General features: G+C 43.1%; 1 protein-coding gene across 2 annotated transcripts in view; it reads right to left on the reverse strand.

Moving 5' to 3' along the window:
• The window catches only part of RAB27B (RAB27B, member RAS oncogene family), a 224,569-nt gene that overhangs the window by 20,384 nt on the left and 181,286 nt on the right, over positions 1-22,899 (reverse strand). For both annotated transcript variants that reach the window (XM_019496104.1, XM_006269651.4), the window contains 2 exons: positions 8,652-8,823; positions 3,118-3,203 (listed from right to left, as the gene is read on the reverse strand). In XM_019496104.1, the coding sequence (XP_019351649.1) occupies positions 3,118-3,203; positions 8,652-8,804 (239 nt within the window). In that variant the 5' untranslated portion in view covers positions 8,805-8,823. The remainder of the gene's footprint in view (positions 1-3,117; positions 3,204-8,651; positions 8,824-22,899) is intronic.

Raw genomic sequence — 22,899 nt, forward strand, 5'->3', positions numbered from 1 at the left:
ATAGTCTGGCTGGGATTGTACTGCTTTGATGGCAAATCTCACATTGTACTGGGTTTCTAAATTAACGTACATGATCTTTCTAGGCACTTTGGCTAAGGACAGACATTACACATAAACCAGTTTAAGTGATCAGAAAGGGATTTAAACCTGTAACAGAACAGAAGTTCAGTGCACATAAACCAGTTTCAAAATGGCTGAAACCAGTTTGAGAAAAACTTGGTTGAATGTAGTATCAGACTTAACTGAGTGAGTTCAAACCAGTTTATGCAATGTCTGTCCCATACCCCTTCTTGGTTTATGTTAAACCAGAGTCCCCCATCATCTCAGCATGATCTCCATGCTGGGCTCTCTGCTCCAGTGAAGCCGGGCTGGCCCTGCCTCTCTGCTCCCCAGGCAGGGCAGGGACAGGCAGGGGCAGGGACCTGGCCAGACGCTGGCCGGGAAGGGAGAAGGAAAGAAGTTTATTCCTGCCCCTCTTCTCTTCCCTGTCCCACCAACATGGATCTGCACTTCTCTGCTGGCTGCTCCAAGGGTGGGGGCATGGCCAGCCCTGGCAGTACCCTGGGCTGAGTTGGCTATGGAGGGGTTTAATTCCCCCCTCCCTGTCTTACCGGCAGGGACCCAAGCTGGGGTCTGCCAGGCACTCCCCACCTCACTGCTTCAGCGGCCAGGCTGGGTGCAGCCAAACACTGGATGGCGTGGCCCCTGAGGGAGTAGGAAGTGGAGTTATTTTCCCTTCTATCTCTGGGGGATCACATCCGGGTCTGCCCACCCAGACTGCTGCCCCTCATTCCCTGCTTGGGGAAAGTGGTAGAATAAGCCCCCTTCTTCCCTACCGCCGGATGCTGGAGGGAGTGGGGAATAACCCCGCTCCCTGCCCCCCACCTAAGGGGCCCTGTTGGCTGATCTCTGGCCAGGCACCTGCCCAGCTGCTGAAGAGCAGGGCTCTTGATGGGGGCAGCAGCCCCTGTCACAGTGTCCAGGTAGTGCAAACCTCTTCCTGGACGGAAGCATGAGACACTTCCCAAGCCCCCCAGCACGGCTCCCCACCGGGAAGGGGCTTGCACTCTGGGAAACCATGACAGGGGCTGCTGCCCCCATCACAGTCTCTCCCCCCACCGCCTCTCTTCTCCTGTGGCCAGGCAGGGGAGAAGCCAGAGGCTGGCTGGAAGGCCCCTTTAGGTGGGGGCAGCAGGGAGCGGGGTTACTCCCCACTCTGCACCCAGGGGACTGCAGCAGGGTCTGCCCGCCCTGACCGCCACCGCTCTCTCTGTACCTGGGGAAAGTGGTGGAATAATCACTACCATGGTTTCCTGGAGCGCGAGCTCCTTCCCGGCAGGGAGCTGTGCTGGGGGTGCTTGGAGAGAGGCTTGTGCATGCAGCTGGGAAAAGGTTTGCGCTCCCTGGACATCATGACAGGGGCTGCTGTCCCCAAAATCCCTGCCCCCTCACTGCTGCAGTGCCCGGGATGGGGCACGGCAGGAGGCTGGCTGGCAGGGCCCCTTAGGCAGGGGGCAAGGAACAGGGTTATTTCCCCCTCCCTCCAACATCCAGCGAAGGGGGCAGGGGGAGGCATATTTGGCTGCTTGCCCCAAGCAAGGAGCGAGTGGTGGCAGTTGAGGGGAGCAGACCCAGCTGCAGTCCCCCGGAGGTAGAGGGGGAAATAATCCCCTTCCCTGCCTCCTCTGTCTCAAGGTCCATGCCGGCCAGTGTTTGGCCACGCCTGGCCCCGCCACTGCAGCCACGAGGGGAGAGTGCCCAGTAGACCCCAGCCCAGGTCCATGCTGATGGGACAGGGAGGGGGGAATTAAACCCCTCCCTGGCCAGTTCAGCACAGCCTTCCCCCCCCCCCCGCCTGCTTCCTTGCAGCCAAAGGTGCACTTTAGTGCCCTCCAGCTCCTGGCTTGAGCGACAGAGGGCATGTGCCTGCATTTCCTCAGTCCAGAGGGAATGTCTGTGCACTCGCAAATCGGTGCAGCCTAGGCAGGTTAAACTAACCTGCAAAGACTGAATCAATTCAGGCTCCGACTTTCTGGATGTCTGTCCCTAGCCTATAAGTACACAAGGCATTAATGTCTAGTCTAAGAGACTTGCTACATCATAAAAAAAGACAAACAAACACTGTTTAGCAAATGGAGCAGTCCCTGAAATGGCAGGAAACTGTTTTTATGGCACACACAGTTGAACATTAAAATACTCCTACAGAATAGGTGAGACATTTGCAAGGTTTCCTCAATGACAATTTAAGACTGACACTACCATACTTCCTTTAAGGAAAATTTGCCTTTCATATAGCGTGACAAAATAGTTTCGGAGGGAGGGGGAGCGTTTAAAGCTCTTTCCATGTTAAATCAGCATTACCCCCTTCCAATTTGCAGAGTTCCCTTTTAAAAGGCCAGGAACTCCACACTTCCCCTTCTACAGGTGGTGAACATTTTAGTTTGCTGTTCCTCACCCCCTCACTACTGTAGCAACAAAGATGACTGCTTTTCATTTATTTTCCTTAACACTTGGCAGAGTCAGTCAGACAGTCATCAAGAGTGGGTAGAGCCCCATACAATATGTTAGCAAGCGACTGTGAGCTTAACTGATACGCGAGTGGCTAGGAGGAGCTTATTAAAAGGAACTGAACAGTATTTCATCGTAATTGCAGCAGAGCCACAGTAGTTTCCAAAAGCTTTGGGATGCAGTTTTTTGTAACTTGTATCAAATTTCTCCCATCACGAAATTAGCATTTTCCTGACTTTGGGTGTCTATACACATGCTCAGGGGGAGGTGCATTATAATTAGAGCGGCTCTCAAATAGCTGTTCTAATTAAAATGCCATAGCCTCATGTATATTCAGCATCTCATGTTTCAAAATGGGTGTGGCAGTGCTTTAACTAAAGCTCATTCAACAAGTTTTAGTTAAAGCGCCCCCATCACCATTTTGAAACATGGGACACTGAATAAACGTGATGGTAAGGCACACTGAAGAGTTCTAATTAGAACGCTCCAGCAGACTCCATTACAGCATGTTGGAGCACATGTATAGGTAGGCACCCTTTAAGACTTAACCAGTTAAAATGCTTGTGTTTGATTTGAGGAACAGGAGACAGGATAAGTTCTTCTTGTTACCTTTCCTGTCCAGCTGTGTCCCAAAGCTGGAGATGTACTTTGAAGGCTTTTCCTGAAGATCCATTGGGTCCTCTGCTGTTGTATACCTAATGAAAAAAGAATTGGCTGACTTTAGTCAATAAAGTCATTTCCTGCTTGTATTAAGCTTTTTAACAACAGCACATCATCAGCTCATTTTACTGCATTGAAACCAGTAAAACAAAGACAGGATTAGAAGTTGGGTATTTAAATAAAACTGATGCCTACAGAAATTTGCATGCAAGAGCATTCTGCTTGAATGGGCCGCCTACGACATTTCTAAACTGGAAAGCCAATACTGTGCTTGAAATGAAAGGATTAAAACACACATAAATTGTCTTCAAATCCTAATTCTGCTAATCTTGGTATACACGTACACTGAATAGACTTCTAGATTTAATTGCTATTCTTATAAATGGTTTAGAGTGGCTGACAAGATTGATCAAGAAATGGGTATTTCCCTAATGAATATATTAAGCATTTAATGTCTTCCTTATTAACAGAATTGCAAAAACACTGTGCGTGAAGAAGGTATTGTGACCTTTTCTTGAAGCTCAGTCCTTAACTGTAACAACATCTCTTTTCAGTAAGCTATTATTCATAGATTAATGAATTGTGAGGGGCTGGAAGGGACCTCGCAGATTATCGGGTCCAGAATCCCCACTCTAGGCAGGAAGACAACTGGGGTCAAGTGACTCCAGTGAGGTGACTGTCCAGTCTCCTCTTGAAAACCTCCAGGGTAAGTGACTGCACCACCTCTGGAGGGAGTTCATTCCACAGTCTGGACACCCTGATTGCAGAGAAGTTTTTCCTGGTATTAAGTCTGAAGTGGCCTTCCAGGAGTTTATATCCATTGGTCCTGTTCTTCCCCAGAGGTGCCCTAGTGGACAGTTGTTCATCGAGCTCCTGATGCACTTCTCTGATATAGCAGTAAGCTGCTATCAAGTCCCTTCTCAACCTTCTCTTCTTTAGGCTGAAGAGGCCCATGTCCCTCAGCCTTTCCTCATGTGACTTGCCTTGCAAGTCCCTGATCATATGGGTGGCTCTTCTCTGGACCCTCTCAAGTTTTCCCATGCCCTTATTGAAGTGTGGTACCCAGAACTGGACGCAGTACTCGACCTGCAATTTCACCAGTGCTTAGCACAGCCTGAATATCACTTCCTTAGTTTTACACAAGATGCATCAGTTGATGAATGCCAGTGTGTTGTTTGCCCTGCTGGCCTCTGCATTGCTCTGACGGCTCATGTTCATGCAATGGTCAATCATTACCCCTAGTTCCCGTTCAGCCATGGTAAAGTCAGGCTGTCACCTCCAAGTCTTTATGTATGGTGAGGGTTATTTTCCCCCAGATGGAGCACCTTACACTTGGAAGTGTTAAACTTCATCTAGTTCTGGTCTGCCCAACTCCCTACCCTGTCCAGGTCCACCTGTATCTGCAATCTATCTTCTGGCATGGCCACACTGCCCCATTGCACTCTCACATTTTATAATGTCTTATAAAAGACATTAAAGTTGTGCTGTTAGAAGTGGCAAGGTGGCAACACAACTAGGTTGTGTTGTTAGAGGTAGCAAGGCAGATTGTATTTTTTAGTGACAGTGATGTCTGGCAATTTCCTTTGAGAGGATAAACACATATATTCACAACTGTAACTTTAAATATTTTTACTCTTTGACTGTTGTTGTCTTCTTGCCCTTCATGGCAGACACTAGAAGTGATATGATACAGGAACCACAATAAGTTCTGTGGATTGTAACAGCAGGCTGGCCAAAGTACTGCCGGTCAGGATATGGTTGTTGAAACTTCTGTTACTGTGGGAAGTTCAATTTAGCATGTCACTAAATACACTGTAGATGTATCAGTTTGCTTTTTTCTTAACAGTTACTTTTATGTGATCCCACTGAGACAAAGACAATAGAACAAACATGTATCCATGCAGCTTTTGGTTTGAAAGAAGTGGTGTTTTGGGAGAGGGGTTGGTTGATTTTAAGAACTGTTCATTAGTGTTAGCATTTCAAATTACATTTGAGGATGGCCTTCTTTAGAAAAAAAAATAAAGGATTTAGTTAGAGCAACATTAAAAGAAAGTGTCAAGAATAAGACACCTTTAAATAAGGTGTCTTCCCCTCATCCTTGACAATATACCCTTGTAGGGAAATTTAAGGTATGTACAGACATTTGGGGACGGGGTGTTATATCATGTTAAAAATGGCCACCCAATCTAACTTAGTTCACCAACATGCAAACCTTCACTTAGATCCTTAATTAGTAGGGCTGTGTGAAGCTTTGGCCCCTGATTTGATATGGTGGAGATTTGACCCAATTTGGTGGCCAAATCTCTGAATCTGAATCAAATCAGGAGACCCTTTAATCTCTCTGAATTGAAGCAGAACCCTCTGAATTGATTCAGAGAGATTCAGAAAGATTTGGAAATTCAGCCATAGACACAGCTTTAAATGTTTTTTCTACATACCTCAAGGCACCAAGTGGTTCATGAATGCTGTGATGCTTGGGTGGATGGAGCATCCCAGAGGAGCACAGGGTGGGGGGGGAGGGGGGCAGAGGCAGTGGGGAAGGGTCCCCAGTGTGCTCAGCATCAATCCTAGAGCTGCATTTTTTCCTACTGCCCTGGCACCAGGCTTTTTTTTAGCTTCCTGGCCCCTACTCTTCTAATTAGACAGAAAAGCCTATCTACTTACTAAGTTGTATTGGCAGGGAGGAGGGAGCATTTTTAACTCATTCTAACCCCCCAAACTTTTAGATGTAGTTTCTATACAAAGCCTTAGAGCCAGAAAATGTTTTCAGAAATCTCTTTGCAGATTCTAACAGTGAGGCTGGGTTGCTGGAAGGTGTCTAATGTCCATGTTAGAAGTGCTTTAGGAGTGTGAGTCTACTCTAGAAAAAGTGTATAAAATGATATCTCCTTATGCCAGAGATCTTAGCTTGGCGTGTTCAAACCTGCAGGTTTATTGATGAGACACAAAAACTAAATTTACAGATCTAGTGATAAAGATCTAGATCTTGTTCATTACATCAAGATTCATTTCCATTCCTGTTCAGTGAGCTAAACAGGAATGGAAATGAATCTTGATGTAATGAACAATGGAGAACATGAACACGGCGGCTCTAAGCGAGTCACTCACCCAGCTTCCTGAGCTAGGACAGTCCACTCTCAGTTCAGGCTTTCAAAATAGGTTTTATTCCTCGCAAAGAGGTTTCACAGTCAAACAAGTCAACCCAAACCCGGGTAAACAAGCAACTCATCCACCCACCTAGAACCCACTGCCTTCCTTGGAGCAGGAGGAGGAACCTACTGCCCCTGTGCTTCTCTCCAGCGCTACTGCCGGTGCTCTCCCAGCTGCACTCCTTGCTGGAGATTTTCAACCTTCGTCGTGGCTGCCTCCTCATTAGCTAGTAACAGCTCCTGTTGGCTCCCAATCTCTCACCCAGGAAGGCTATTATCTCCTGAGCCATTGCTGCTGGGTTTCAGCCTCCTGATAGCTGAGTACCTCCTTATGGTATCCTTCTTTATTATTAGCTTATGCTTTATAGTTTCAACACTGGTCCCTTTAAGAGTATGCTGCTATATTTATTTATCAGAATACAATTTTAAATTAGAACTGGGCAAAAATTTTTGAGAAGTAGTTTTATTCAGTTTGCAGTTGGGAGTCATCTGGCACTACTCATGATTTCAGGCAAAAACTGGCAGAAATGAAAAGGTTGGTGAAAAGTCAAGACACTTCATTTTAACTTGTTTTGAAACAGTTATTTGACTTGGAATCTGTTGAAGTTAAAATTATTTTTTTTTTTAAATTTTGGCTCAAACAAGATATTTTGGTCGACCAGCAATAAACTCTTTCAATTAGGAGTTTCATTTGATGTCAGCCCAAAGCAACTTTTGTGATGTGCTGGGAAATTTATTTAATTCTTCCAGAATTCACTGAATTTCCATTTTTAAAATTAATCTTATTTTTAGCTAATTCCTGATCTTGGTAACAAAGAGGATTGCAGAGCATTTGTAACTTTGAATCTTAATTTTAAAATTTCACCATAACTTTACAACATTTATTCCCAAGAAAAGGATTTCTCTACAAAATTGGGAGAGCAGTACTTTTAGTTTATTCATCATCCTTTAAAGAAAGGTGTAGCATTTCTGCTAACTCTTTCATTCTGCCTATTATAGTTGATGCTCCCTAGCTCTTAAAGTACTCAACATATATCATGAAATTCAAAAGCTTTTATTTGCATTTACTCTCTCCCCCTACCTTCCTACCATTGGAAATTTAAAAATTTGCCCAATTTTAATGGGCAGCCAATGTTAGGTGTGCAAGCAGAGGCCAGATTTCCTGATTCTGAATCCTGTATTTAAATTTTTCTTCAAGAAAGCTACAGGCACTGAAAACTGCATTTAACTCTTAATAATATTATGTAAAAGATGAAACTTGCCCACACTACCTTAACAAACACACACCAACCTAGCTTGGAAGAGACAGTTTCATTCATGTCTTCACTACTGAATTGTGACAAAAAGGAAATACAGACTGTCAAGCAGCAGAGTAGTCTAATGGATGAGCACAAGCTTGGAATCTGAGGACATTTCTAATGCTCCCAATTTGCCATAGGTCTGTCACGTTGGACACGTTGTCACCTTTAAACCTATTTTGCCTCCCAAACTTCTCTTATCCTGTCTAATTAGTTTGTAAGCTACAAAGGCAACGACTGTCCCTCATCATATATATGTTATTGCATCATCTAGCACAAGACCCTAATCTAGGCTGCCAGGCAACTTTATGGAAGTACTAGCTTCCTCCCCCTTGCCTCCTCCTAATTTTGACTTGACCCAAACCAGAAACTAAAATGTAGGGGAAAAAATTAATATTCTAAATGCAGCTAGAAGAGGAATAGCCCAGGGTTACATAAAATATGTTATCAGAAGTATGAGGAACAGTCCAGTCTTACAATGGGCGGATCTAGGATTTTCAAAAGGGTGGTGCAGATGGTGTGGTGCTTCACCACATATAACACAACACATTTTTCTCCAGTTCAACTAGAATTTTTACCAATATGCTGAGGGCCTAGCACTATATTATTCAGTTTAAGATCAAAGCAAGAACAAATATAACTATTAGACTGTGTTAGAGTTAAAACAGTCTGCAGAGCTGTGAAATAATTGGGAGACATTACCAGGAATGGCTAGCAAACAGCACAAATCACAAGAGAAAGCATAGCTTGATTCGTGGAACATCAAGACCCTTCAAAAGGATAGAGGATCATTAACATGTGCAGAGCAGAGAGATCAACAGAAATCAAGGAGATGATAATGAGCCATAAAGTCAACCAACTCCTTCTGTGCTGCCTGAACAGAAAGGCCTCTGCCCCTCCGCCCCGGCAGTTGGTTGTGAAGTGCAGATGGAGCAGAAATCAAAGGGGGAGTGGGGGTGCAGGTGTGCCCACGAGTCTCACATGAAATATGCTCTCAGAAGCATGGAATCTACATATCTACCATATAAAAACTTACCACACGCTTTTCCCGAAAGTCGATTCCTACTGTTGTGATGAATTTGGGGTTAAACTTGTTGTCTGTGTATCTATACAGAAATGTTGTCTTCCCAACCCCAGAGTCTCCAAGGGCCAGGAGTTTGATCAGATAGTCATAGTCCCCATCAGTCATAGTGCTGATCTTTATGGACCTGCACAAAGAGAAGAGAAGGTTGGGGAAAAAAAATTAAATTAAAAATGTGACAGGCAAAGGAGTTTGTGGACTACAAACAGTCCTTGTCATGCCTGCTTTTTCCTCAGATCTAAAGAGGAATGCAATGCATTAGAAAGCTTGCCTATGCCTATTCCAACCATGCAGTTGGCCCACAAACATCCTTTCCTTACTTTATTTCTTGGGCCATCATGCCTATATCACTTCAACACTAAATTAAAATTGAATTTTAAAAGAACTTTATATATTAATGGTTATTAAAAAGTGAAAAAAAGTATCAACATTTTCCTAGTCCACAGAACTCCAATTGTCTGTATGAAAATCTTTATTGTACAATGGCAACTGTACTACACTATCCAGCCCAGATGCCAAAAGCAGCTTTTTCCCTTAAGGGTGGCTTACCCAATACTGCCAGGTTTTGCAGACCATGCTTAACTCACATTTACATGAGCTGTCCCATTAACAGCCTGGGTGAAATAAATGATCTTCAAGTAGAGGAGATCAGACCAGAGTGGACTGGATCTATGAAAGCCATTTCATTACATAGTGATATAAACAGTTGAAATCTGGATATTTCAAGATTCAAGAGACATAGGAAATTGTTTAATGAGATCATAGAATCGTAGAGTAGGTCTGGAAGAGACCTCCAGAGGTCATCTTGTCCAACCCCCTGCCAGAGATGGGATCATCCCTATCCAAACTATCTAATTAAAACCATAATCTAAACTCTACATAGGATCCGTCAGGCCAGCCCTGCTTTCTTTGTGTAGATGTTCTTCAAACTAAGTGGTTGCACTACTGAGACTTCTTGACTCCAGACAGCTGCTTTCTACTGTTACTTTACAAAGCCTCTTTGTACTTGGGGATCCCTGAAAAACAGCTTCTGCAAGAGATGAAGGACGTTTCTAAGCCTTTTGCTTTACTCAATCTTCTCTCGTTCAACCACAGTAAATCATTAATTTCGAAAAGATACCTCCACCCTCCAACAGAAGTGCTATCCTCCAACCAAGAGAACATGCTAGGAAGCATTACTAAAATGTGTACATTAAGCCACGAAAGCAGTAGCTCTCAACCTTTTTACTTTCAAGGGGTCCCTTGGAAAATGCCAGCTCTTAGCTCTCTCTCATTGTTTGGCTACAGAAAAATAATAGAGCAATTCTTCTGCTGCAAAGAATGCAAAAAGACCACAATAGGTCAGAGTATTTTTAACACTATAAACTTCCTTTATGATGTCTCTGGGTTTATCTTGTTCCGTGTTTTTCATGTTTGCACACCTATCAGCACCAGCATTCCTTAGCACACCTGGAAAGGATTACACATTCTGTAAGGAATCTGTGGTTTTTCTCTTCCTCCTACTTCTGACTTGTAGAGTCCCTTTTTAGTGTCTTTTATGTCCCTTGCCAGTTACACCCAAGCTTGTAGCTGGGATATATTAACAGGAACATCACTTGAAAAATCAAGGGAAGTCCGAGTAATTGTTCCACTCTATTCAGCTCTGGGGAGGCCTCACTGGGAGTACGACATTCAGTTTTGGGCCCCACACATCAAGAAGGATGTAGACAATTTGGAAAGAGCCTAGCAGAGTGACAACAATGATCATGGGCCTGGGAAGCAAGACTTATGAGGAAAGGCTGAAATAAATAGTGTTATTTAGTTTGGAGAAGAGAAAACTGAGCAGGGGGTGGGATTTGATAAGTCTTCAAATACCCGAAGACCACCTGGGAGGCTGCACTCCTCCACTGGTCCAGGATGCATGCTGCATGTGGTGCCTGGTCCAACCAATCCAGAACCCTTGAACTGTTCTTGGGTGAGGTGCAGTGTTGCAGGCGGCTAGAGTGGGCATCATGTGCAGCACAGATCCCAGACCAGCTGGGGTAGGTATGGTTGTATGTAGCATAGATCCCAGAGTGGGCACCGCATGCATGGGATCTGGCATAAGGTGGCAGGGAGATTGGAGCAGGGGTCCATGGACCCAATCCAGCCCATAAACCAGCCCCATGCCACTCATCTGATGAGTTTGATAACGCTGGTAAAGGGGAAAAAAAGACAAAAAGGTGGATCATACATCACCTAAGAACAAAAGAAACTTCTGCCTCCCTGGTAGCCCAAGATGCCAGACTTAGCTAACCGGAGCTTGGAGTTCATTATAACTCTGCCACTTTTACTCATTCATTTACAGACTCTCCCCTTTATGCTGAAGATAGTCTCAAAATCATGACGAGGCCTCCTGACTCCCTAGCAGAACCTAGCTATTTTAGATCCTGTCTGAGCAAAGCAGGAGCACACAAAGGTCACGTACCATCTTTTCTTTAATGACGAACAACCACAAAAAGCTACTGCATAGTGGCAGCACTAGAAAAAAAATGTTCAGAGAACTACTGCCATTTGTGATGAACTTAAAGACAGTTTCATTGACTTAAACAAATGAGCACTAGCTAGAATTCATGTTTTGGAGCATCAGTGCCCCAAATCAGAAGTTTGCAGGATGCACACACCCTGCTAATAGATTAACTATCTTGGGAGACAAAACTCTGGGATGGGAAAAACCAAGGGTTTAGAAGCTTTCCATTCCACAATGCAACATGCATGTGACATTTTGAAGGCACTCTCATGGCAAAAAAAAAAAAAAAAAAAGACTGCTAGCTGGGTGATCAGGACACTCACTTATTACTTCCAGCAGGCAGTTTATTATGACAACGAAAATCACCATTAAGCTCTACTTCCAACACATGAAGATACCTGAAGCATGACTGATCTTTAGACAAGTTGTACTAGTTGATATGAGTTTTTCAGAGAGATGGTTGACATGGATATTATTCCGAGTCAGGCAATCTTAAATAAAAAGTCCTCGGATTCAAGACAACATAGGAGATAAACAGGGATTCAGTGAAACCAGATAACCTGTGTAGTTCTAATGCTTACTTGTTCTGTGACCTTGGGCACTCAGAGCAACAGAGCCACAAGAAAGCTATCATCTACACCAGTCTCTCAACCAGTAGGTCATGACTCCCAGAAGACTCAGAAGATTGTATTACATTTAAATTAAGGAATTTTTTACCCATTCTCCATACAACCCCTTACTCTTGAAGACAATTATACCATCAGCCTCTTGGAATACATATGCAGTATGGATTTTCATTCTACACATTCAATAATGCACATTAGTTACTGAACATTTAATTTAGTACTTGCTCAATGAAGTACTAACTAAGTGCACGGTAACTATAGTTACTGTGCGGTAGTGCCGGCGCGCAGATTTTTTGTGATGCTTGCTGCGCAGTAGCCTAATAACACTGTGCAGCCCTGTATTAGCACAGGTTTTGACCAGCCCACTACTGCACAGTGTTATTAGGTTACTGAGCAGTGTCTCATGTAGACATGCCCTCTTATTTTTATATTTATTATAATGATGAGGGACCGCACATTTGTTTTGACTTGGAATAAGAGGTCAACAGCCTGAAAATGTTGAAAACAGAGTTATAAACTAAGAAAAATAGTTATCTACATTTTAAAGGCCCTGAGATAATGAAAATTAGGATTAGGTACATACAGGGTACAACTACACATGTGCTTTACTGCAGAGTAGACTAATTAGCTCCACAGTAAAGCGTCACCATCTACACATGTGCTGGTATTTGAGTGCAGTAAATGAATTAACTCTGCCATAGGATAGTACTGTCAGGGACAGTGCTATGTTATGGTGAGGTACTTAACTGTGCTGCAATGCACCTGTAAAGACTGAAAATTGCTCCTGGTCAGCCCAGCCAGCTGGGAGCCTGCTCTACCTTGGCTCAAATTGCTGCTATCCCCAGCGCTGTGCCTGGAAGCAGTTTATTCCGGCATGAACTGCTCCAGGGTCTATTGTGTCAATTAATTTCACATGTAGATGTACCCATTGTACAAAACAGTTTACCTTTATTAATCTGAGTACCCTATGTAAATGAATGTCTTTGCTTCCTCTGGAGTTTAGTTAATCCCAGTATGGATGGGCTTCCATTCTATTTAGGTTTCTCTATTATGCCTATTGCCACGATACCAGAGCTTAAATCCCTGGGTCAAATTCTGCTCTCAAATAGTCCTATTTATCCCAATATAATGATAAAAGTTTCAGTCAAAACATGGTTTTGCTCCACGGGCATTAAAATGAAGTACCAGCTTGCTTTCGACTAACAAATGGAAACTGATCCAAATGTAGGCCAGTCACAATTTGTTCTATTTAAGGCAGCAAAAGGGCCAAATTCAATACAGTTCAACCAGCATACATGAGCTTTCACAGATGCAAGGCAGCTCAGGGAGTCTGTACAGCTTTAGGTACATCTTTTGACTTAGAAATGATCAAAAGTTTAATAACAGAAGCTTCTGTGGCAGTGTTAATACCTTTCTACTCCAGAGGGAGTCCAAAGCACCTGAGGCGTAGTCTTGCAGAAATTCTTTTGATACTCTTTATCCTTGCAGAGTATAACAAGCTGACCACAGGTTCCCCACAGCAGTATGGTTACTTCCTTCCTGTTTCTCCCCTGTACATCAAGTCTAGGACCAGAATTTCTTTGTCTATAACACTTCTCTACACTGTTCTCTCACTATTTATATGTAGCAGATAAAGAAGTGACCATTTTGTTAGCTTGCCATCTCAGGTTACCTAGATTAATATTTCATACTAATGATCAGATGCTGAAACCAACTGGTGGTTCTACTACCTCATATACTTTGGACGTTTGACTTCTCTCAACCAGGTGTAGAAAGGTTTGAGGGTATAGTTAAATGTACAAAGATGGACCTATAAAGGAATGCATAATGAGTTTGCCCAATATTTACTGGATCTCTAGGCAGGGAAAAAGAGAATAGAAAAGGAATTAACACATAAGCTCAATGGCTCCAGCATGAGCTCAAAGGTATTGCCATCATTGGCATCAAGTAATTCTCTAAAGAAGAAAGAGATACTGGGAGCGTCTAACATGTTCATTAATGTGCTTTTCCTAATGCGCATAAAATTTAGTACCTCCAATGTGAGGTAATAAAAGTGCATTAGGCTGCCCTAATGTGCAGTAATGAAACTATATGCTTTTTTTAGTGAGACGCTTAATGCACAGTAGCCTATTTTACTGTGCATTAGCGTATTTTAACTTTTTTACGCAACACTTTAATGCACAGTAAAATAGGCTACTGCGCATTAAAGAGCACATGTAGGTGTGCCCACTATCATTTATTCACTGCATTACAATTTTGTATTTTCAAGTTTTAAATGAATCTATGGGACTCCATTTATCCCCATCACAAAAATAAGAATTAATTCTTTTAGTCAACACATTTTGAAATAGGCCCAATGATGAAGAGTTTTCACACCACTTCTGAATACAGTTAATCTAGTTTTCAACAAGTCTCAGACTGACATGAAAGATCAATCTTCCATTGAGGATCCGGTGGCAAATCTTCAGCATATGATTGGTTGAAAACCAATTTACATTTGTTGGGAATGTTAACATTGAGGTATTTTTCTTCTCATTTGAAATGAAAATGCACCTCAAACGATGGAAATTACAAGACCTGTTTTATAAAGATCCTGAATTTCATTTCAAAACAGTACCAAAGCTTTTTCATTGCAATAGATGCCTTGAACTAGAAATTAGTAGTAGCTATCCTTTACTAATTGAAATATCATTATACTCAATTTTTAAAATATAACATAATAGAAAATGAGGGTTGGTAGGGACCTCAGATGGTCGTCTAGTCCAACCCCCTGCTCAAAACAGGACAATTCCCAACTAGATCATTCCAGCCAAGTCTTTGTTTAGCCGGGTCTTAAAAAGCTCCAAGGATGGAGATTGCACCACCTCTCTGGGTAACTTGTTCCAGTGCTTTACTACCCTCCTCGTGAGAAAGTTTGTCCTGGTACATAACCTAAACTTCCCTTGCTGCAACTTGAGATCAATGCTCTTTGTTTTGTCATCCGCCATCACTAGGAACAGTCAAGATCCACCCTCTTTATAGGCACCCTTCAGGTAGTTGAAGGCTGCTATTAAATCCTATCTTAGTCTTCTCTTCTCCAGACTAAATAAGTCCAGTTCCCTCTGACTCTCCTCATAAATTAGGCCCCTAACCATTTTCACTGATCTCTATTAGACTCTCTTCAATTTGTCCACATCCTTTCTATAGTAGGGAGCCCAAACTGGACACAGTACTCCAAATATGGTCCCACCAGTGCCAAATAGAGAGAAAAAAGTCACTTCCCTCCATCTGCTGGAACATTTCTACTAATACAGCCCAGTATGCTATTAGCCTTCTTGGCAACAAGGGCACACCGTTGGCTCATATTCAGCTTATCGTCCAGTGTTACCCCCAGGTATTTTTCTACAGAGCTGCTGCTTAGCCAGTTGGTCTCCAGCCTGTACTGGTGCATGGGATTGTTCCATCCTAAGTGCAGGACTTTGCACTTGTCCTTATTGAACCTCATGAGATTTCTTTTGGTCCAATCCTGCAATTTGTCTAGGTCTCTCTGAATCCCAGCCCTACCCTCCAGCATATCTACTACCCCCAGCTTGGTGTCATCTGCAAACTTGCTGAGGGTGCACTCTATGCTATTTTCCAGATTGTTGGTGAAGCTATTGAACAAAACCAGCCCCAGGACTGACCCTGGGGAGCTCCACTTGATACAAACTACCAACTAGGCAGCAAGTCATTGTTTACTAGCCTCTGAGCCTGATGATCTAGCCAGTTCTCCAGCCACCTTACAGTCCATTCATCCAATCTATATTTCCTTAGCTTGATTACAAGAAAGTTGTGAGAGACCATATCAAAAACCTTGCTAAAGTCAAGATACATCATGTCTGCTGATCGCCCTGCATCCACAGAGCCAGTCATCTCATCATAAAAGGCAATCAGGTTGGTTGGGCATGACTTGCCCTTGCTGAACCATGCTGACTTCTCCTAATCACCTTCTTCTCATCCTCCTCCAAGTGCTTAGAAATGGATTCCTTGAGGACCTACTCCATGATCTTTTGAGAGATAAAGGTGAAGCTGACCAGTCTTGCCTTTTTCTAATCATCTGGGACCTCTCCCAATTGCCATGTTTTCAAAGGCAATAGCCAGCGGCTCTGCAATCACATCAGTCAACTCCCTCAGCACCCTGATGCGTCGTGTTCAGCCCCAGAGACTTGTACACACCCAGCTTTTCTACATAGTCCCTAACCTGCTCTTTCACCACTGTTGGCTGCTCACGTCCTCCCCAAACTGTGCTGCCAGATGCAGTAGTCTGGGAGCTGATTTGCCTGTGAAGACTTGGGTGAAAAAAAAGGCATCGAATACTTCAGCCTTTTCTGCATCATCTTGCAAGTTGTTGTGAACTGATTCCAATGTTATGTATATAAAAATAAAACTCCATCATTTTGGATCAAAATTTGTCCAAAAGTGAAATTGAGTGGCTTGCTGAAAGGAAAAAAAAAAATGATTTGGGGACAATACTTTTGTAGTAATTAAAACAAATATATTTTTTTTTCATACAAACAACATGCAAGCAAAAAAACCCCAAACTGAACAAACCTAGTTTCATCAAAATGACATTTTCTGACAGAGGACTGACAAATTTCTCTCTGGATCTCACCTCAGTTTGCATGTTTTCTAAATTAACTTGAATGTAGCTATTGGTAACATATTCCTTGTTATAAGAGTCTGAATTATTCAATTCAACATGTGTTTTAAAAATTCAAATACTCCTTAATCTGTCAATTCATATCCAACAATATCTTGAAAGCATTCAAGTGTATTGGATTTGACATACTGCACTGTACAATTCCCATCTGGTTTGCACTGCAGTTTACTTCTACAGCCTATGTATGCTTAGCACACCGAGCACAAGGAATGTTTGCATTTTATAAGCAGCCAAACAGGAGCTCTCTTAGGGAGAAGGTATCTTTTCATAGTTGCCAAAGAATATTTTCTTCATTTTTAAATTCACAGATGTATTAAAATATGCATTCTTTGTTGTTCTAACTGGTACACCTGGATGTATTTTCAGAACTAAAGAAATGTCAGCAACTTAAGCTATTGAAACAGAATAACACTGGTCTTCATCTGCCATTCCTGGTTAACTTGAAAGAGCCACAGCATTTAGGCAGGAACATATGACTCAGAAACGTGATAAGCGAGTACAGTAGATAGTTTCACTATGTTGTTAACTGAACCGTTTATTGCAGAGAATGGTTCAGAAACCAGCATACTTAAGCACAGTGAGGTTGTACAGCACTGCCCAGCTGAACGTGACAGTATTACAACTCTTTGCTGGGTGAATTTCCTACTTGCATGCAGCCAAGTTGTGTTTATTGCCACCTTTGGCTTGCCCTACCACAGTCACCTCTCCTACATATATGAAAAGAGAACAAGATTCACTGTTGGAGGAAGTCACAAATCTCTCTCATTGAGAGTTGCTTCCAGTTTCTGTTCATTTAGCCCAACCATGAAATTGTCCTCATATCTCTCCAGGTGCTCTTCTTTCTTCCCTTGCATCCCTTCCCAGATAGCTCACATGCCCATCACTTTCCATCAATACCTCTGCACAAACAGCTCAGCTGTACCCTCCTGTTCCTGACCCTTCTGAATCGCAGCCTGTGTTATCAGCATCCCTACGTCACCTTTTTGACCTCAAGCAAACTAAGGACAATTAAAAAAACCCAAGAACCTCTTTTCCTTCTGTCCAATGGCAAAGACTCCTTATCTCTTGTCCTGACTATTGATTATTTTGTTCAATCCCGATTTAACATTCTCCAACCATAGCACAAGAGATAATGTTGAGGTCCAACACATTGTAGAGGAGGATTGTTCAAATAGGAGTCTACAGGCCACAAATGCAGCCCCCAGGGACTTAGACTGCAGCCCCTAAGTTCCCTCCCAGGTGCCGCTCCCCGCACTGCTCTGCCTGCTGCTGTGGGGGAACTCAGAGGGGGGCAGGCCATGTGGGAGCCCACATGGCAGCATGGGAGCGAAGGCAGAGTCTACAAAATTGTCTTTTCAAAAGTCTGTTATAATACATGTATTTTAATACATCCTGATGCTCTTTGCAATATTGAAGAGACTTGAATCTTGATTTTTGTGCATGTTAGTCCTTATTGGCGCACTTGGATTCCTAGACTTCTGCAAAAAAGTTTGTATTTCTGTTTTTAATTTCCAGTTCAGTTACACCTCATTTAGGTGAAAACAGAGTCAAAGTGTTTTCATCAACTAACCTATTTCAAGGCTTAAAAAAATAAACAACTGTTTCGACATTGTGCATAGGTTTTGAAGCTGGTCAAAACAAGTTTTCTGGCACCTGAAGTTCTAGCTTTTCCTGTTTGAGATCAGGCAAAACTAAAGCTATGCTACCTTCACTGCCAGCCTCACTGCTCCTCCCTCACCTACTTATCACTCCTTTGATTCCTCTTATTCTCTCTCCACTTTCTTCGTTCCTTTGATATACCGCCAAAGTGGCAAGCCTCCTGCATCCTTTGTGCCAACCACCACTCTGCTGCCCTTTCTCCCACCTGTTACTAATCTTTCCTATTTAGAGTAAGGTCCTTGGAGATGGACAGCCTTTTGTTCATTTTGTACAGTCTACCAGTGGGGCTCGAGTCCTGTGAGACCTCTTTGTGCAACTCTCAGAAGTCCCATCATGTGCAATGTCTGGGCGAAGAGTCTCGACTGAATCTCAAACACAGCTATCTTGCTGCTGAGAAGAAAGTCCCGTTGTTTGATGAGCATGACTCGATGTGCCGAGATAAAAACAAGGCAAATACTACCAGCTGTTCATTAGTGATTCTAGTGTTTCTTGACGTAAACCAACACGTAACCCTGCTCTTTGAATTCTGCCATCCCTTGATGGAGAAAGGGGAGCTGAGCTTTCTGATTATGACAAAAATCAATCACCTATATTTTCTGTAGGAACAAGATGCTCTGGACAGGATTAAGAATGAAGCCCCATGTTGTTTCTTATATCTGCATGTTGCAGAGATCTCTTCACACAGGAAGAAAAGAGGTTTAGAGAGAAACAATTACTCATTGTTTCCTTCTTCCTCTTATATCTGTATAATAAAAGCTAGTTAAGAATTTTCTGAAATATATTTTTATCAGAAAAATGCCAATTAATTGCAATGTAACTGGCCTGTAGGAGCAATTCTGTTTTTAAGCAGGAATTCCAGTTCGGATTCTAATCTACATTGTGTTCAAAGCTACTTTCATTTGAAAACAAAAGTGAGTTAATTCAGACTAAAAAAGTAAAAGACAAAAAGTCAGAACATGGAATCTCAGATCAGATTTGTTGAAACAGACTGATTATAAAAATGCAGGGAGAGGACTGGAGGGGCCTTGAGTCCTGAGCCCGTTCCCCTGAATTTGCAGATAATCATTGTCCAGAGTCCTAAAAATCGTCCTCCGCATCCCCTCACACACTACAGCCCCAAAACACATTACGAAAAAAGTCAAAAGTGCCTGACAACAGTGATTCTCACATCTTTTTAGACTCCTCAGAAAATGTCAGCTCTTAGGTTTCACTGGTTTTTTGACTCTGCAAAAAATACCAGAACAATTTTTCTCTGGCAAAGACCTCAGAAAGACCAAAAACGTGTCAGGCTGTTTGAAATGCATTTCTATTTGAAATGCTGTCATGTGAATCAGGTTTGCATGCCTAACAGTGCTAAAATTGCCTGGTACCCCACAGCACCCTGAAAGTATTTCAAGGCACTCAGGGTGCCACAGCATCCTAGGTGAGAACCACTGCCCTAGTGTGCCACAGGAAGAAAGCACATGGGTGCTGGCAGTGCTCTGATTCTGCAATACCAGAAACGTTGCAGTAATTTGCTTCTTGCCCTTGTTCTGGCATGCTAAAATACTGGGAGTTTTAATGGATCAAAATTTTCTGCATCATACTTCTTCTGCATCAATATACTGATTGTTCCCACCGTGATAGTAGCTGGTAAATACAAGCCAAGTATGCAGTAGGGGGAATCTGCTGTCTCAAAAACTGAGAATACAAACTTCTACTTTTAATTAAGTTTATTAGATTTTGTTGAATCCTTTCTTTATTAATATAAGTTTGTGTGTGAAGACATGACCCCTTTACATAGTTACCCCCCACACAGTAATTATTTATAATGCCTCTAAGTAAAGATTAAGCCAACAGCAGAAGGAAAAAATGAGTTCTTCAGCAGCAAAAGATTTTATTTCTCTGCATATGCCATTAGTGAGTGCCAGGTAAGGACCCGGCAAACAAGAACAATGTATGGAAAAAAATGGCTCTAGAATGAAGTGATCCACAGATGCCTAGCTATTTGGGTGCAGTGCATAAATGGCAAAAGGAGCTATAGTAGTTGAAGGTTTCTGAATATTACTGTAACTACCAGGGACAAATAACATATTTATTCAAATCAAAGATGAGGTTTCTTTCCCCATTTAGCATGGAGGGGAAAAAAAGCTTCTCATCTTAGATCTGAGTATAAGGTGGCAAAGGCAGGGTCAGCCCAGTCTGGTAAGAGCCGCTGAGGTGACGGCTGCTCCAGCTGGGCCCCAGAGCCCAGGCCAGAGCTGCTACCATTGCTGCTGGTATTGGGGTGGGCTGGTGCCAGAGCAACCATGTCTCCATGCCCCAGGCTGGAGTGGGGTTGGGGACAATGTGGAGGGAGGGCAGGCAGCAGGGGTACAGCAGAGCAGGTACCAAGGGTGGCAGACAAAAAGGCAGGGAACAGGTGGCAGAGTTGAGGCTACTTGGCCACCCTCCCACCCCTCTCCCACAACCTCCAATGCCTTCCCTGCTGTGGCATTGGGAGGTGGGGGGGGGGGAGGGAAATGAAGTGAAGATGATCTTCCAATAAGTAGATTCTATATGTGGAAAATTATGACAAATTTATAAATTTTCCATGAACAGAGTCTAATTATTGGGGGATGGTCTAACATTCAGAGTTGTCTTGGATTTGGGTAAGTATGGTACTAGAACTGGTGGGCTGGTGGAGCAGGGGTCAGCAACCTTTCAAAAGAGTCGACTGCCAACTTCCAGCCTTTGCAGTGTCCCAGCCCTTCCTGCTCTGTGCTGCTGGTTTCCCTTGCCCCCATAATGAAGGTTAGCTTATCAAGTGCTACCGAAAACCATGGCCCTGTCAGTGGAGAACAGCTAGCTTGGTGGCAAGGGTGAGCAGACCTGCAGAGGGCCATGAGAGACCAGCCCTTGGCACAGAGTAGAGAACAGCAGCAGATGGCTTGAGAACACAGCCCTTTTAAGGGGCTGAAGCACATGCTGGCACATGTTGCTACCTCACCAGGCTGGATCCAACCCATGAATCACAGGTCACCATGCCCTGTGGTAGAGAACAGCAGCTTTAAGTTTATACTGTCTGTAAAGTATAAAAGAACTGAAACAAGCCTGTCCTACAGACAAAATACTTACTTGGGTTTTCACAATTACTTTGGGTCGTGAAGGTTAAACCTATAACAAAACAATGTACACAGGAGAAACAAGAAAATTCAAACAGGGACCTCAAGTCAACACAGCAATAATAATAATCTCCTTTCTGTTCCCATGTCATGCAGGATTGTACCTGCTCCAGGCATCTCAGCAAATAAATGGCTCCTAGGAGAGTTCCCATCCAAAAACATTATCTGCCCTCTTGCAGGATTGGCTTTAACGTGGCATACATATTTTAAGAGATGAAAATTATGCATTGTTGGTACATTTGCAATGGGAGAATACCAACTTCTAGCTCCATCTGCTGACTGACTGAAATCCCAGGAAGGTAGGGAAGATCAGAAGGGCTAAAGATGTGTATTCATGAAACTTCTAAGAGTCTGCTTTTGGATTCCTTTCAGCATGCAGACTAACTAAAAACAGAGGTCTCGATTACTACTGAGAAGGCTTCTTCACTCCTTTCTCAAAAGAAGCAAGAAAAGCCCCTTGAAAGGAGCATGGAAAAACTACACACCAATGGTGATTGCTGCATTTTTTTCCTGAAATCCTAGAAGCTACATCAGATTATCTTTTCCTCTTCAAGTTACTAATTAGAAACTTAAATCTGCAAAATCTGTACACTCTCTGCAACACTCACAATCATTATTCTTCATACTCAAAGATAGTGAGCAACTTCTCAGATCAGTCTTCCACTTTTAAGGAGAGAGACATGGGCTAGGTACAGATGTTCGGGGAGGTTATATTGAATGAAAAATGGCCACCTGATCTAATTTAGCTCTTCCAGGTGTGGACCGTATACTTAGATTGACCTAACTAGGGATCTAAGTGCAAGCTGTACAGAAGTTCAGATTGTTCTAAAAATGGCTCACCCCGATCCAAGTTAACCCTACCTCAGAGGCTGTTTAATTTAGATCGTGTCTAGCAGGACTGATCTAACTGAACTTCTGTACAGTTCTCAGCATAGCCCCAGGGCTCGGAAAGCCTAACTGCTGGCCCCAGCCCTGGGGATGCTCTTTCCTCCCCATCCCCCTGGCACCAGGCTATCCACCCAAGCCACCTACAGACCCTGCTAGCCCCCGCCAATCTCCTCCAGTGGACCCCACCTGTCCGCCCCCCCCCCCCCCCCCGACCTCTGCTAGCCCCGCACCCATCTATGTAAAACTTAACTTAGATCAGGGGGCAATTTTTAACTTGATCTAACCTCCCCCTAACCTCCTCAAATGTCTGCACAGCCTGTAAAGGGGACTCCATTGTGGTTTCTGAAGCATCTTACCATGAACCAAGTACCAATCTGAGCAACACAAAATGAACACAATTACCCCACAGCAAAGTGCTGATAATAATTCAAAAGGCCTTGAGGCTCAGAGCTTTGAACAGCATATCTTAGAACTTATGTTTGATATATGGGCCAAGAATCAGATTAGTTCAGATGAAAATAATTAAAAATAGTTATTTTATATAAGAGGCGGGGGGTGGAAATAACCTATCAGACTTGGGATATTGACTTTAATGTTGCAGAATGAAAGGAGGGCAAGAAAGATGTAAACAGCACATTTAGAATTGGAGCTATCATTGGGGAGCCTCACAGCTGTCTCTCAAATGAGGGAAAGAGATAGACCGTAGAAGGGAAAGCAACAG

The sequence above is a fragment of the Alligator mississippiensis genome, chromosome 3, assembly GCF_030867095.1.
Source record: "Alligator mississippiensis isolate rAllMis1 chromosome 3, rAllMis1, whole genome shotgun sequence".
In the NCBI taxonomy this organism is placed as follows: domain Eukaryota; kingdom Metazoa; phylum Chordata; order Crocodylia; family Alligatoridae; genus Alligator; species Alligator mississippiensis.